This window comes from Triturus cristatus, chromosome 8 (genome assembly GCF_964204655.1).
Source record: "Triturus cristatus chromosome 8, aTriCri1.1, whole genome shotgun sequence".
Classification (NCBI taxonomy): Eukaryota; Metazoa; Chordata; class Amphibia; order Caudata; family Salamandridae; genus Triturus; species Triturus cristatus.
This window is the reverse complement of record NC_140591.1, coordinates 67,693,672-67,711,152: the sequence shown is the minus strand read 5'-3', so window position 1 is coordinate 67,711,152 and position 17,481 is coordinate 67,693,672. Positions and strand designations below refer to the sequence as shown.

At 45.3% G+C, this 17,481-nt stretch overlaps 1 protein-coding gene across 4 annotated transcripts in view; it reads left to right on the top strand.

The window, feature by feature from the left end:
* The window catches only part of LOC146801341 (uncharacterized), a 202,521-nt gene that overhangs the window by 96,895 nt on the left and 88,145 nt on the right, over positions 1-17,481 (top strand). For all 4 annotated transcript variants that reach the window (XM_085620992.1, XM_085620991.1, XM_085620989.1 and 1 more), the window contains 2 exons: positions 777-1,043; positions 6,773-6,913. In XM_085620992.1, the coding sequence (XP_085477118.1) occupies positions 777-1,043; positions 6,773-6,913 (408 nt within the window). The remainder of the gene's footprint in view (positions 1-776; positions 1,044-6,772; positions 6,914-17,481) is intronic.

Sequence of the window (17,481 nt, the reverse complement as noted above, 5' to 3'; positions counted from 1 at the left end):
TTGAAACAGGCATCCTGGGACCTGTTTCGAGGTAACACCCCTCATCGGCCAAGCTAGCTTGAATCTGGTGGCGTAGTGAGCACAGGACCCATGTCTTGGTATACCCTTCCCACTTAGGGTGACAAAGCCAAAAAAAAACAGATGATGGACGGAATGCAGAATTAATCAAACACTCACCCCCAGTCACAGATTTGGGTTAAATCCATTGTTTTTCAGCATGCCACGCCACTCCAGTTTAGACCCAGCTATATGCAAATCAGTCTTGACCCTGTTCTCCATGGGAACAGTCCAGCCCGAACTGCCAGGCCAGGTCTTCCCTGGACCAGAAACAAGCATCCTGGAACCAGTTTCGGGGTAACACCCCTCATCGGCCAGGATAGCTTGAATGTCTTTATTCTGCTGCGTGTAAGTCAGAACTCAACATCCTGAACCTGTCTTCAATTCTAACATCACAGACCTACAGTGTACAGTAGTAACCAAAAGAGTTCCAGCGTTCTATAATTTACAAGACACTACCGATTCCTCCCTACTTCTTGCTACTTCCAGGTGGTAGGCACATTTGTTGTGCATGTGGTTACATTAAATGATTATGGAAGTACATTCTGGGGAAGCTCTTGCTCCTATATTTAAAGGAAATAGTAGACATGTAATGATAGTTACAAAGGCATCAGATTATCACACTGTTCCTTGATTTGTTACAAGTAACTGATGAAGACAAAGTAACAGTTTGCAGTTTGTTTATATACAGGGTTGACTTTCCACGCAATCTGTTTCAGGTGACTCAGACCCGGAAGTGGTGCCCATTCTCAGCCTTCACTGCCTGGAGGATGGGCGCATGTTGCTTATTTGCGAGTCCGGCCACCAGGGCGCAATCGCCTTCCTTTGGACTCTAGATGAAAACTACCTGCAAGAGACACTTGCAACCATCACCTACAACAACAACACGATCATCTTTCAAAGAGGTGTCCATGGAAACATGATGTGCAAGGTCAGAGGTCACATTAAGGATTTTGTCAGCTCACCTATCAAACTGGATTGTAAAGGTAGGTGCTACTTTAGATCAGCTTCTCTTAAGGGTGCTGCGAGTGCATGAATCAAGACCAGCGATCAATGCTGGGCAGAAAGTTGATATCAACTGTCCATCGATAAAGAGAAACAGAGTCACCTCACCAACAACCGCATGGGTCAACTGCGAAGGCAAAACAGTAAACTGAGAGTACTGGGCAACACAGATCAGCAGGCTCAGAACCCTACCACATCCTGAACACTAGAGTAAGGCAGCAGTCAAGAAAGGGCAGCACAGCCACACACCACCAGGAAATGCACAGGATCAGTGTTCCACCACTAGTCAAGACCAGTGTTCAGGCTGAGACAACCAGCACAGAACAGCATTTAGACTTCCACATAAGTGGGACCATTTACAAAACTTTAGGCATGGACTGACAAAAATGTGATGCAGCGTATCAGATTGTATCCACCAGTAAATTCACATTTTTACAATTAGTGAATATGTAGGTTTATACAAACTATAAAACAGATTGGATAAAAAGATAAAATCACATAATTTTTGTAAGCAACAGACTACATAAAAAAATACCATGTGTAAAATCTTGGCGACATTTCAAAAGTCATATCTTCACATTAACACCTTTATGGTGATAATAATATTTTCATTAGATCTGATATTGTTTTTGACATAATGAATAATACGGTGATTCGTACTGCAGTTCCAGGTTATTTAACAGACGCTGCAACGCGACAGGATTAGTGCTGAACAGCACCATGTCATCTGCTCAAAGGAGAACTGGGGTGTGTAGTTCCACTCTTGGGAGAAGTACCATTCTCCTTAAGTAATATCCAATGCAGAACTAAAATAAATACATTGAGAAGGAAAGGTCCCAGATGTCTGTAGCCAAAAGGTGATACATGGTATGACTGTGAACATCAGTCAGCACACAGCAAGCACCAGACTGTGACCAATAATCAATTCAGTTTCTCAGAGATAGAACATTGTCAGTGCATTACACCAGACAGTGTTCTCACCACCCCCTCAGACAACACACAGCATCAAACTGAGGCAAGCAGCCAATTTAGAACATCACAGCTTGAGCATCAGTGAACACACAATATCTAACTGTGCCTGTCCACCAGTACAGCCACCTGTGATCAACACCACACTGGTTTCAATAATCAATTCACAGGCTCAGACTGTGACCCATAGTTCATTTAATGCAGGATACCAGAGTGAGACCACAACTCAATAGAAAGCATCATGCTTTGATAACCAGTCAACACACTGAAAAAATAAAAACAAGCATTTGCAATGCAATTGCTCTCACCTTTGGGACCTTATCTGTATTTAGCTATGCAGCACATTAGCCTGGGTGCTGAAACAGCTACTGTTCTTTAACATGAAGGGAAAGTAAGCACCAACCGTGGAACACGCCAGGTATGGGAACACATGGAGAGATATCATCGGGAAATTGTATTGTCCAAAGCTCTGTTTTTAATATGGAATCAGGCTCTTCGGTGGTCATATCACTGAAAATATAAGATTTTAAAAAAATATTATTGTCTACGGGTGCTCGTTAAATTCAAGTTTCTATGGCCTGGAATGTAGGGAATGCTAAAGTGATTCTGGTATTTTACTGACCTCTGCTGGTCGTTTTCTATTATGTAAGTTAAATAAAGGCAGTTGCCAGAAAAATAAAAAAGTAAAGTCCCTAAGTAGAAAGCAGTTTTGGTATTTTACTCACCTCTACTGGCCGTTTTCTATCAAGACAGCTGATTAGAGGCAGTTGAACAAACAGAAAGCAATTCTGGAGTGTTGCTAACCTCTCCTGGTCGTTTTCTATCAAGACAGTTAAATAGAGGCAGTTAAACAGAAAAAAAGTCCCTAACGAAGGCCGGAAGTAGACAAGTCCTAGGGCTGTTCTCCAGATCCCACAAAGTACATACAACAGATCTTCCAGACAGCGCAAGCACTGTCTAGGCTCAACCTAAAAAGTGATGGGCTGAATGCGTGAATTAATATCAGCCCCAGGTAATTATTTTGGCTTGCATTTCAGTGGATTGTTTCCTTTTCTCTCTATGCCACTTATTGGCAGGGACGAACTATACGCAAATCAGTTTTGGCCCCTCCCACTAGAGGTGGCCAAGCCTGATCTGCAAGGAAAAGTTCCACCTCCAAAGGAAAACAAACATAACATAGTTTTTGTAGGGTTGAGTTTGAAAGAGTGAGCTGACACCCAACACCTTACCAGTGTCAGAGAGTTTGTCAAAGGCGATGGATCAAGTTAGAGAGACTCTGCTGATTCCTTCACCAAGATTAAAATCATCTGAGTGTTATCTGCATAGATGTAATAGAGAACCTCTGACTGCTGGCATGGCGGTGCCCAAGGATGCATCAATAGACATGTAGATAGATGTTGAACAGCAGAGGCGAGAGGATGAGGCCCTGTGGGTTGTGGGCTTCGGTAAAAGGAAATAAATTAAGCTGTTTGACTATGATTACTAATAAAAGATTCTATTTAATGCAGAGCGACATCTGTAATTCCGATATATTTTAGTTTAATTATAATAATGGAGTGGTCAACAGTGCTAAAAGCTAAGTAAAGATCCAAGGGCCAGATGTATGAAATCACGTGCTTGTGATTTCCTAATAGCAAATTTTAGCAATTTGCTAAGGGAAATCAAAAACGGCGATGTACAACAGTGTATTTGACACTGTTTGCGATTTGCAGAGGGTCGCAAATGAACCTGCCTCATTAATATTCATGAGGCAGGTCGCAATTTGCGACCCATTGTGAATGGCCACAATCACAGGGATGGTGGCCTGCTGGGGTCCGCAGAGCACCAGGTGATTGCTTTTTAAAAAAAAATTGTTTGTACTGCAGCCCATTTTCGTTAAAGGAAATTGGGATGCATTTCAAGAATAAAAACAAAATGCTACCTTTTTATTTTTTACGAGCAGGCAGTGGTCCATGTGACCAGTTCCTGCTGTAAAAAAATGTGGCGCCCACACTCACAAAGGGGTCCCTTAGAGACCCCATCCCATTTGTGAATGGGTTACCACCAACTTGAAGTTGGTGGTAACTGCAAATGTTTCGCGACTGCATTCCCCATCGCAAAACATTCCTACATACCAGTGCGACTCGCTATTAGGAAGGGCTGCCCTAACACACCCCTTCCTAATAGCGACTTTCAAACCCTATTTTGCGAGTTGGTAATAGGTTACCGACTCGCAAAATAGGGATAATACATGCCAAAAAGCCTTTTCCCTGTCGGGCCGTTTGGGAGGGGTAAAATGTTTCGTACATCGGGCTCCCAAAGAATCAACACTCCAGGGGAGTACTGTCAACTAGCTCCTTGCTGACTCCTGGACAAAAATGTCTTTAAAAACACTGGGCAACCCAATAACCCATTGGGAACTCGGGTAGTAAAGTTCATTGCAAAAAAGTGTTCCAAATGAGTTCTACTGGCAGGAACGTCTGTACAGTATCAGTAGATGAGACTGCACAAAACGAGAATCAAAAGGGCGTCAGCCTCCAACAGGAGCACACAAACGTGATAGTCGTTTGCGGCCGGATAAGCACCCCTGCAACCCATTAACACACAATTTTCTGTTTTTCATATTGGGATTATGAAGCAAAATGCAGCCCCTTATACCAAGCCTGGAGTTTATGGGAATTTGTGATTACTTTGGCAATATATGAATGGTGGCAACGGCAACTGTTCATGTTGCCCTGATGAAGACATCGTCCATTTCTGACTACTGAGGTCAAAACGTCGACCTCTACTGAACAGACTGACCATCGTTGTGGATTTAGGAACAGGCACAATATTTTGTTCACAAATATGCTTGAATGAAATTTAAGTGCTCCTAGGCATTGATGAAAGTTTATAATAGCATGAAAACTAACTTAAGTAGGTTGCTTAGATATGATAGTCAAATAAGACAAAAGATATTCTTGCGACTGTCTGCTGAAGAAGAATGTTTTCAATACTGATTTCACTATTGCAGAGAGAGGTACCCTGAAGTACCCTGATTCTAGAGAGTTGTTAAAAAATTGGGCCAAATGAAGTGGGGTGGGTTGGTTGGGAGCAGTATGTTGCTCTTGGGTGGGTAGCACAGTAGCAGAATGATATGGGACACACGTACAGCCGTGAGTCAGGGCTGCAGAGGAGGGTGCCGGAGGTGAGCTAGGCTGAGAAAAGTGGTGACGCTCTTAGGAAGACTTCCCGCAACAATGGAAGCCCAGCTGCAGTCTCTATGGTCCACCAGAAGGTTGAGCCACTGTCCAATGCCAGCAGAAATTTCAAAACTAATGGTCAATGGCACCATGGCGAGCTCGACCTTGTTGTTGACTTGAAAGAGGGAGGAGAAGTCACATTCTGATTGGAAGCTTGCACTCTTCACAATAGTGTTTTACAGGGGATGGTTGTAACCATCTGTGTCACAGACTATTCGTGTTTTCTGCTTTTTGAACACCACCTGGATGCCTTCCAGACAGACCAGTCAACATATTTCTCAGTGCCTGCACCTTGGGTTTGCAGCCAATGAGATGAAGATCATTTTCCAGCCTCCAGTGTCAGATGTCGTGTGGTAGTCTGTGATGTTGGTGCAGGGTGTTGGACCGTTGTCTTGGAGGTGGAGAGGGGTCTTGTCTGTATGTATCTGCGTATGCGTACTGTAATGGTTTGCAGCCAGTGCTTTGGAGCGCATTTTGCAAGAGAGGCTACCTCAGGGCTTCCCCTATGGTACCTTTCAGGTGATTAGTTGTCTGACACCAACCCTGGCCTGATGCCACAAATTTCTTGGACCCAGACCACGGCTGACGCTACCATTTCCATCCCTGTTTACAACGATGTAACCATTGGCGGTTATCTACATGTCAGCGGCATCAGCCAGATTGATGTGTATCATAAGAGGTGACATTTTCTTCCGATGAGTTGAGATTCTCTTTACTGATGTTGCTCATCTTGGCTTGAATTCCTCCCTTAGGTCTCAAACGCGGCTGGTGGCTTCTCACTGGTTGTGCTGTTCATCATCCTCAGGCTGTCCTAGTGTCCATGATCCTAGGCATGGCACGTTTGAGAGGCGGTGGCAATCGGAAACGCCTAACATGGTTACACTGAACAAAGTCCTCAGGGCTTGGAATGCTTGTATGCCCCATTCTTGCTCTTCAACACAACGTGCTGGAGGAGACCACCAGCATCATTCATATCCCTAAAGACTGACGTCTTACAAAGTCATACAGCACAGGTGTCCTTCACACAGAACCTGGTCGTCAGGAGTGTAGCTTGCTCACTAAGATTGGGGCGGTGTGAGTTCAGATTTTCCAACAATCACGCTGGCATATAATGTTGAAATACAATATTTTGTAAAGTAACCATTATTTTTGAAGACTTTCGAAAGCAGAGAGGGAGAGAGAGTGTGTGCTTTTTTGTCTGTTTGTATGGAAAAAGTCCTGATGAAATCCAATAGAAACCTCACTGTACCTGAGTGAAAGCACCTGTACCCGACTATCAGAAAATGCATTTATAAGGGAAGGTGTAACGCCTCAAACACCCCCTGAAGCTACACCCCTGCCGGTCGCATGGAAGGCGATGCAGGATGGATAGGTAGGGAGCCACCATCACCAAACTCCACTTACAGTCGACAGATATTGCTGCTTTAGCAAAAGAGGGTGTGTGCCAATTTGTGTCTGCTGATAAAAGAACGACCTAGGAGGGGTGCCTGGTGGTAACCACTCTGTACGATTCCACGTAGGTGACACGTCAAGCTCATGGTTGCTCTTCAGCATCATCTTGGCTGCAAGCGGTGGAGGTGCCTTTCTGCTGTCCATGGTCGTGTTGTCCATCACATGCTACTGCTGCAGGAGAAGGTTGCGGCATCTCTCTCTGGACCAAGGTAAGGACCCTACTTGTTTCAGCGATGAACATTCCTCCAAGTCTTCTGTCAGCAATATGCTGGAGAGAAGCAGAGAGTTTTACGTAGAGATGAATTGTCTCTGGAACTGTGGATCATTCTGGCTTGCTCCTCAGGGAGAGGCGAATAAAACTGTAGTTTATTCCATTCTTTCATCTTTGGTTCTGATATTTTCACTCACGCTAGATCCACCCCAGCCCATATGGGTTAACCTCAATCAGTGCTTAATTTGTAAAACACAAATGCCGCGTCCTCGTCAGGTCACTGCAGCTTGGCAGCTTGTACCACCTATTGCACCTGCCAGACTATTCCAGGCCCAGTCATTTTTTAAATATATTGAATTAATAAACAGCTGTTGTTTTGCTTATCTTCAAATTAGATATACAGTGCCACCATGTGGCAGACTATCATGAGTGCTGGTGTTGACAAATCAAGTGCTGGTGCCAAGCACCAGAAACCACCAGTTCAAATTAAACACTGCCTGCAATTCTGATATCTCTAAGCAACTGCTCAGCTTAAGTGTCCAAGATTATGTACAGCCCTCATTCGTAGGTTTTAGTTTTGAGCCAAGTCAACATTTTCGGTTATCTATTCAAGTCTAAAGGAACTGACCTCACCAATTCATTGTCTGCAAACACAAAGGGATGTCTCCATACCTAAAATCACAAACTTGGACCTAGCACTCTTCTTCAAAACTCAACACTCAGGATGTACGTCCCCCAGGTTACGCACATCTGTCCATTTCATTCTTCGCCATGACAATGCTCGCCAGCAGTGCACTCACCATGCAAAATCATTTTCTTTACTTAGTTACTCAACACTAGTTTCCACTTTGCTTATTTGTCATAAATGTTTGCATCTTTGCAAATTATATTCAGGCCTGGATGTTCTTGTACCAAAGCTCCACATTAACTTACACTGACTCCGCTATGGTGATGAGGTTCATTCCACCAGTCAGTCTTATTTGGGGGCTGTCGTCATTGCCTTCAGGGCTGGCTTTAGCACTAGTGGCGCCCGTTGTGACAATCTTTCTTAGTGCCCCCACTATCACCTCCTCCTCGGATTCCCTCACTACCACATGGCAAATCTGCCCCTTATCTCTCCACAGCTCCTCCCACATATGTTTTAAAGTGCTGGTGAAGGCTGGCTTTATTAATCCACTCAGCTATCCACATAAAATAAACATATTTTCTTTGCAGCAGGCATATTAACCCTCTGTGCTACTTTATGGCTAGTCAATACTGCCACTAGACAAAACTCTGATCTCTCTCTTTAGCAGGAACATTATTCACAAGAGATATCTTGACATTTTTATTGCTGCCTGAAAGCTGGACGCACACGGAACCTTGCAGCAGGTGCTTTTAAATCTTGCTTTATTGTTAAACATGGTGCCCCCCCGAGGTCAGTCCCCGCTTCCAGATCAGCGCCCAGTGCAGCTGCACCGGTCGCCCTGCCTCCCTGGATGAGGTTGCTCAGTGACAACCTGCTCTCCCTCAGAGAGTTTCCAATGTGTTTCCCAGGCCTAGGTTCTGACACTGCGGCACCAAGTGACCATCTGCTTGTTCCAGCAGACCTCAATTCTCACACAAACTGATTTTGTTGCTCGTCTGCATGGGCCCCTTTAGAAGGGTCCCTCTTGCTACCACCTTACAAGATCTCGTTTTCAAACCCCCTCACCAGGTGCCTGGCCCAACACTATGAAAATGCGACGCTGTTATAAACAAAACCAGGAGAGGATGTCGCGCTCTCTCAGTTTCTGGGGAGTAACTCTACTGGAGTCCATTTTATTTAAAGACATGAGAAGGCCAAGCTGTGCACATGAACACCAGGAGAACATATTAACGGAAGGAAGCCTATGACCTTCTTTTCTCAGCACGCTGCAGTTACACAGAGTAGGCACCAGAGGGAGGTGTTAGCACATAATCTGCAATTGTACACCAGTAGTGGGTTTTGAGAACCGCTGGCCGCACCTTTAACATTGGTTATAAAGCAGTCTATTTATTTGCCAACTCAACTATGTACAAAGAGTGTATTATTGTCGAATAACTACTAAATATAGGGGAGCTTCTCAAACTGGACAAGTATCCTCAACCAGCCTATCACACACTGCCAGGAGTAGGTAGCTCTTTTTGTCAGTGTTTGTGAACACTGCAGGGATTTCCCATTCAGCTCTGGGGAAATCACTATATACGTGGAGGTGTAAAGCTCCAGATAGGGACAGGAACACTAATATTTGTCTTTTTGTAGGGTACAATAACCATTAAAAGTCTTCTAAGCAGGGGCTGTACCTGATTACTACGTCTTCAGCCATAAAAGCCAAGAGTCACCTATAATTCACTTTCCAAGTTTGTGGTTGTGGTGGCATTTAAGCAACTTTTTCACACCTGAGAAAACATAACACCACGTTGTCATAACTCTTTGTTAGACAACACTGCATGAATATTCAGTTGCAGGTGCCAAGGCTCCTTGGTTGTCATCTCATACCGCGTCATGGTTACCTTATTTAGGAAAAAAGAAGACAGCCATACCCTCAGGCCATTACCCCTTCCTGGACATTATCACCAAACAGCTCAGTGGGACCATGCGACCCTTTCCTTTCAGTCCCACTACCTGAGGGTTTACTCCCTGCTGCTAACACCTCTAAGGACACAGAAGAACTCTCCTTCGGATGTGAACGTTCTGTGGAACTTCTCCAACTTTTTCCTCAGTTTTACATTAAGGGGCACATTTGTGAAAGCTGTGGCACAGGGCAGTGCTGCAAGTCACCGGTGAAAGGGCGGGAATGCACCGTAGTTATCAAATACGGTACTTTCCTGTCCTCCTCCGTTGCCCTGGTGTCATAGTACAATGGTGCCTGTGTTGTAGGCAGGATTTTATTTGTTCAAGAGGGACAGCTTCCTGCACAAAACCAATCCTCTGAGGCTGCAGCACACGTAGAAAGAGGAAAAAACAAGGAGAAGATAGATAAAGATATTTCTCCTTGTTACGCCTCACCTGGAGAGGCGCAGCCTTTTTTTGACACATTGCCAGGTTTACCAGATTGGCAAATCTAGAAATGCATCAAAATCCATCGGTGTGGCATGGAAACACCCACGCAACACCTACGGAGCGCCTCCCTAGCGCAGAGTAATGCAGCACAGCGATTTGCACTGCGTTGCAGTACTCCATATTTGTGAAGCCGTTCAAAGCCACGCAAAGCGGCTTTCCGTGGCTTTTTAAATATTACTGAGAGATTTGAGTTGTGCGCGTACCACGATGCGTGGTGCAAGCATGACGTAAGGCCCTCATAATTATGCCCTTAAATGTCTCACTCGGCACAACCATTCTCTTCTACACTCATTCCTCCCTGCTGCCTCTTCACTCCGCGTCTGGGGATAACGCCCTCTGCGGTCACAGGGTCCTCCTCTCATCTTGCAGCATCGTTTCTACCACAGTTGCGTGAGACTCCAGGCACCCAGGGTGTCTCTCATGTACCAATGCGAGAGGCACTGTGGGCGGGTTTCTAAATCAAAAGCTGTACCCTGGGACCACTTCTGATGAGAGCACTGGGGGCCTCATGAAATAATATTCCAAATAAGAAGCAACAATAAGTCATTTGCGATTTCTTATTTGAATGCACTCAAATGTATTCAGTAAATGTGGTCGCCAATTGTGCCCTGACTTCTACCAAATGCATTGGTGTTTTGGGAAATAATCTATGTACTAATCGGTTGATTCACAAAATGCAGAATTACCCGGGGGGGGGGGGGGGGCAGGGGGGGAGGGGGTTGCAATTCGACCTCCTCATTAATACGCATGAGGTGGGTCGCACATTGCCACCCACTTCAATTGGTTAGAGCTACAAGCATGGTATCCTGCTGGCGTCAGCACACCATCAAGTTAGTGATTGCTTTTCAATAAAGCAATATTTATTTTAACGCAACTCATTTAGCCAACAGGAAAATGGGATGCAGGGACCACTGCCTGCTGCTAAAAAGATTTCTGTCCATATTCAATATGCAAATAGTCACCAACTTCTTTGACTTGGTGGTAAAATATTAATATTTTGCGACCAGATTTTGGTCACAAAATATTAATGCATAACTTAAGAAATTAGTATTTGGGAGGGACGCCCATTACACACCCCTTCCAAATACCGATTTGGTATTTACACTCAAACCTAAATTTGTATTTGGTAATATGCTACAGAAACATCATTTTGGGTTTTGTACATTTAAAAATGACATTTTGCGTTCGCAAATGCTCTCATTTGATCTTTGCGACCGTAAACATTTTTTGTAGATGAGGTCTGATAAGAGACCTGGCACAGCTGCAGACTACTTCGACTTCCTCCAAAGCACAGAAATCCTAAAAGTGAATTTTACAGGTGTTATCTATGCCTGGCCTGCCACCTTAGACGCCTCTTCCCTCCAGGTCTCCTTTCTTCCTGGTGCTTCCCTGACCCCACAGAGCCTTCCATCACACTAGCCGCTGCAGGGGACCGAACACTGTACAACGTACACCAGATCCATGGTTTAACAAGGGCCTCCACATAGGAGGGTGCGCCCCTTGGGAGGGTCCGAGGACTTGTGGTCCAGCAAGGTGTTTTCTAAATATTGCCGCACTTTTGCACCAGCCTTTGCCATCCCACCGGCGTGAACAATGCATACGCCTTGCTCCATATGCCTATGTTCTACATTTGGTTTGTCCGTTTGGCATCTACCATTGACTTAAGAATGAATCTACTCGGACAATAATTAACTAGAATTCCAACAGCCTCCCTAAAACAAATTATGTTTGAGAATAATTGATCTGTATAAGGGTTTTATAATTTTTTTTTAATGTGCATTTGTGATTTCATACCTCCTGATGCCATTTTGTGAAATCTGTATCTTTAAGTGATCCCCCATTTTAGATACATTGCCAAAAGGGTGTCCAATGTGTGCCCAGAGTGGCTTTTTCCAAGCACTGACTGTGCAGGTAAGCTCCGTTTAGATTAATTGTTTCTTTATTTGGATATCCTGAAAATCTGGCATGGATCAAACGCTCCCTTACTTGTGATGTATCCAGATTGGAATATAATATTTTTTAACACTGCCAAATACATGAACAAGACTGGGTCAATTAAAAAAAAATCTTTTTATTTTAAGAAGTAGACAAAAAAGTCTGTTGCATTTTTAATAGTACAGCAGCTATACATATCCGCCTATCAGGTATCCATACAGTTTGCTTTATTCAACATTACTCTGCAGTCGTCCCTCGTGCCTAATTATTGGAACTTCTAATAAAATGCCTTCCCATGACTGTTCCCATGGAACTCAAGGAGGGGACTGAACAAATTTCCCCTCTATGGGCGTTCCATCCACCTCACACCTGTTCCCATCTTCTTGGGCAACCCCTGCTCTCAGACACAGCTCTCTCTGCAGTCATGGCCCACTCCATGTCTTTCTCCCACTCTCCGAGGGTTGGTGTGATGAGTGACCCCCCTGTGTCGGGCTTCATTTTGTTTAGCTGTCATTATACCCAGTGTTACACAAATGTGACCTTTTCGACTGAGATCTGTCGCTTCTCATATGTTAAGGAGACACCGTTTCAGCTCAGGCAGTAGGTTTGTCCCACTTACTTGTGTCATTGTGCAGATGTAGGATTCCCAGTATGTTCTGATCTGTTGACATTCCCATAGGATATGATAGAACGTACCTATTTATCCACACAGGCGTTAACATGCGGAGGTATCCACTCTGCCCATTTTAACCAACGTAACTCTGGAGAGGTAGGATCTATGGATTATTTTGAGTTGGAATAGTCGTAGTTTTGAGGATATGGCCACCTCTTTAGGGGAACCAAGGGCTTCCTGACAGTCCTCGTCCTCCAGCTCCCCAACATCTCCTCTCCGCCACTCGCAGAGACACCGCAGCGGATCCAAGGTGTTATTTACTATTTTATGCTATGTCAGGGAGATCGCTTGGCGATCCATGTAGTCCATGAGTAGTCTGTCCTCCCGTGGGAAAGCCACAGGGAGGGTGCTCACTCGCTGTATGACTGCCATCAGGGCATGCATGACCTGGAGAGATCTAAAAGTTTTTTTTGTGGTGAGATTGTACTCACGTTGTAGATCTGCGAATTAAACCACCCCTCCCCGAGTCCTTAGGTTGCCCACCTTGGAGATGCTTATGAGATCTCACTTATTGAATCCAGGGCATTTAGACAAACGGCCCAGTCTCTCCGTTTCCCAAAGCAGAGTACCTTGTGTTATTTTATTATGCCATCCCATTCTTTTATGAACTAGATTCCATGGTTTAACCATTTGTGCTGTGGGCCCTGTGAGTGTATTGCCTCTGGGTGTCGCATATAGTGCCCGTAAGTAGCACCCGTGCCTAGGATTAGCCCGTCCATTCGATAGGCCGGCTAATTTCATGCCCGGTGTATCCATTGATTGACAACCACTAGCTTGGCAGCCCAGTAATATGCCTGTATGTACAGCAATGCAATACCCCCATCGTACCATCCCCTCACTAACTTCTGCATCGCTATTCGCAGAGGTTTTCGGTCCCAAAGCTGAGTTCGCTCCTCAGAGTCTATAGCCTGGAAGTAGGATTGCTGTATCGCATATGTTGTGTTCTGTAGAGTGTAAAGGAAGCGGGGAAGCACCATCATTTTGAAAAGTGCAGCGTGCCCGAGTAGGGACAAAGGCAGGGACCACCAATAATGGACATTGCTCATAGGCGTGTGAGAGAAGCCTGGAGTTTATGGTCATAGAATCGGTCTGGGCGGCTGTGGCAAATATACCAAGATATCAGAAGCCCTCCTCCACCACCGTCGCTTCGTACTCCGCTGGCAAAACCTGAGGTGGGCCATGTAAAACATAAATATTGGATTTGGACCAATTTATCGAATATCCGGAGTTTTTCCCGAAATTTGTGAAGATGTTCATTTTCCTGGCAATGGATCAGCATGGGTTGGAATAAAATGTCATCCATGTATAATGATATCCGGTCTTCCCATCCCTCTGTCCAACGGAGTACCCATATCAGCGGGTCCCCTCTGACCTAGGTCGCCAGTGGCTCGAGTACTAGGTCAAAGAGCAGCCGTGACAAGGGGCAGCCCTGCTGCGTTCCCCACCAAAGGGGAAAGGCGTGCGAGCACCGCCTGTTTAACGCAACTTGCGCCGTGGGTCTCGTGTATAGGAGGAGAACCCTAGCCCGAAAATTAGGGTCACACCCTATGCATTCCAGGTCTGCAAATAAGTATGGCCGTTCAATCGTGTCGTAGGCCATATGGGCATCTAAGGAGAGCAGCACTGCGTCTTCCTCTATGGTAGCTTTCCTACCTATCACCCCATGGAGTGAATGTAAATTGAGGGCAGTGCTCCTCCTTGGCATGAAGCCGGATTGGTCAGGGAGCACTAATTTGGAGACATGGTGAAGCAGCTTGGAGGCTAATAGCTTAGCTAGTATTTTGGTCTCTGCATTAAGAAGGTAGATGGGACGGTACGAGGCGCAGTCCTCCGCCGGTTTGCCGGGTTGACGGATAACCACGATAGATGCCAGTCGTTGATCTTCTGGGAGCTCACCTGCCCTTCTACTCTCCAGGTACATCTTAAGTAGATGGGATGCCACTCGAGAGGCTGTGAGTTTATAAAGTTTTATCAGGAGGCCGTTTGGCCCAATCGCCTTTCCCAACTGAATACTGCAGATAGCCATTATTATTTTCTCGACAGTACGGTTGCTGTCTGTGAATGCTGAGGCTTCGGGGGAAAGTGTGGGGAGACAGATATCCTTTAAAAGGTCTTCCTAATCTGCAGCTGTGGCCGTGGTCACGGGAGTGTGTATGTAGGTGTAATGTTCCGCAAAAGCTTCTGCAACATCTTGCGGGTTACTCAGGGTCTCACCCTTCTCCATGTGGAGTACATGGACCCATCTGTCGGCCCGCTCTCGCTTGTTTAGTCAGGCTAGTAATTTCCCTGCTTTGTCTCCTATTTCATATATTTTATGCTCTGACGCTGACTTTTTGGCTCCAGCTGCCTACCACGCCTGATCCCTATAGTCTTGTTTTTTAATATCTTGTGCGTGTTTGGTCGTGTCCGGGGGATCACTTGTTAGTCTAGCTTCCAGGTCTAATATATCTTTCTCAAGAGTCTCGATCGCCTTACTTTTGTCTTTTTTGTAGCTGACCATAAGGGTGAGTCCCTGACCTCTAAAGGCCTCCCACAAGACCAACAAGGTGAGGAAATATGAATTTTATGATCAATTGTGTCCCCTATCTTAGACCCCAACGGCTCCATGTACATGTTACAAGTACATGTATGTTCCCTCCACTTCCAGCTATGAAGACGCAAATACATATGCGTCCAACGTTAACATGTCCTCTTTCAGATCCACCATGAATGGGTCGGATATTCCGTTCCTAAGTATGCCTTGCCACCGTCTTTATATGGTGTACTTTTCACGTTTTTCAGCTCTGGTGAGTTAGGCCCTGAATTCTGCCATCGAGCCTTTTCCTGCTTTCTGCCTCTGAATGCTCCAGCCTGGACCTGCATCTGTATCCATGACCTTTGTCTTACTTCCTGCGCGGCTAACGGTGCCTGGCCCGGCCTGTTGCCTGCCAAGACTGTATTCAGCCTTCAAGTTATCTGCTCCGCTCCTCGAGAAATGCATTCCTGTCTAGTAGTTTAGGTAAACATCCTTCCAGCTACAGAGCAAAGGGCCCGGCCTTACTGTCTCCGTGCAAGTAATTCATAGTTTCTGTTGCCATGGTAGGCCCATGCCCCCTCGCATCTCATGTAGACACATAGACGCTTATACACGCACTAGAAGTCAGTATAGGATAGCCTCTGCCTGAGAGACCTTTACTTCCAGATAATACAGTTCCTTAAACACAAGATATTAGATACGATTTGGGATTAGGTTGTTCTGACATCCCAGACTTCTGTCTCCACATGTAGGGCTAAATGTCAAGTCCCCTTCACCCTCCAGTTACCCGTCAATCACACGTCATGCTACTGTGCGCGCATCTCTGCCATGTATTTCTGCTGACTTTGCAGGATTCTCTTATGGATCCACCCACCTGTGTCATCCTCAGAATGACGTTTCTAGTACACGCCCCTATGCACACCTATTGTAACGCCTTTTTCATTACGTATGTGTATTCTTATCTCTCTTCTCAGCTGTCACGCCTTCTGCATCTGTCTTCACTGTAATGCATTTACTATATATATGATAACCTGTCAATAAAGTATTGCACTATCCCTTCCCGAACCTTCGTGGTGACGGAATCCGATTGCCTGGTTCGAACCAATTCCTTTGTAAGGAATAAATCCCCTTTTTAAAACCTCAAATACCACGGATTCTGCCTCTTATTTTTACTGAGTTATTCTTATTGAATTTTACCGCATAAATTAAGTCTAGGTAATTAAAATTTACCACATAATTGGCGCCCGAACAGGGACACCTCCCCCACCCCACGCGCCGGAGGTGCATTGCAGACCCGGTCTCCTGCCACAGCCGGACGGACAACTACGCGTACCCGCAGGATTTCCTGTACCTCCCTCAGGCCAACGGAGGTGACTGAGGCTGCGATCAACACCCAGACGAGGCAGTGAGGAGTGCGGAGGATCCCGACCAGAGCCTAGCTGAGAGAGCAAGATCCGAGGTATACAGAGGCCCACCAGGTTCCGAAGTTCCGAAGTAACTAAGTCACGAGTCGAGTCCAGTCCAGTTTGGTCTAGTCCAGTCCAGACTTTCCGAGGCCTTCTGTTCCGTTCCGTGCTTCCCGGTGAGTACCGTTGCTGGGGACGCATCTAGACGTGCGCATTGGTTTGTGCCGGTCAAGACGGGTTTGGGTACACAGATCCGGTCTGCACTGTTTTAGCAGTGTATCTGTACTGTTTAGCAGTACATCTAGTATTATGCAGTTAACTAGTTTTATTCTAATTATCATTGTTCGTTTTAAAATGTTTTAATATGTTTTAAATGTCGTGGTATGAGTGATTGTTCGATCTTCATTACTGTGTTTATTGTATTAATTGTGTTCAAGTCCGAGAAAGAATCAAGTAGCAAGGTTTAAGATGCCGTTATTCTCAAAATTAAGACAGATAAGAACTAGAAAAGGGATACTCGAGGAAGCCGTTCCCATTCCACCTAGGGACACTCCAGGGTACTTTATGTACCATAAACATGGCCTAGACGCCGTATTATATCTCGATTTGTGGGTGGACTACACCAAGGATTTAGCAGAGAATCAGAGATGGCCCATTGCTGGGACATGGGATGCAGATTGCATCATGAGAGTAGAAGAAGCATTATGGAAAAAGAAAGCCAGACAGTCACAGAAAGATGCCATTGAATTATGGCGTAAAGAATCACATAGACGCACAGAGAAAGCGCTCAGAAAAGAAGAGAAAAGTAGGGAGGATTCAGACAAAGCCCGAGAAAACGTATTAATTGAGGAAGGTATCCGAGTAAAAGCAGAACAAGTAGACAGGCAACGAAACAATCTTATGAATGGTATGTATCCTCTTCTGGCCGAGGGTTTACCTAAGGCCACCCTGGAAGTACCAAAAGATCTGCCAC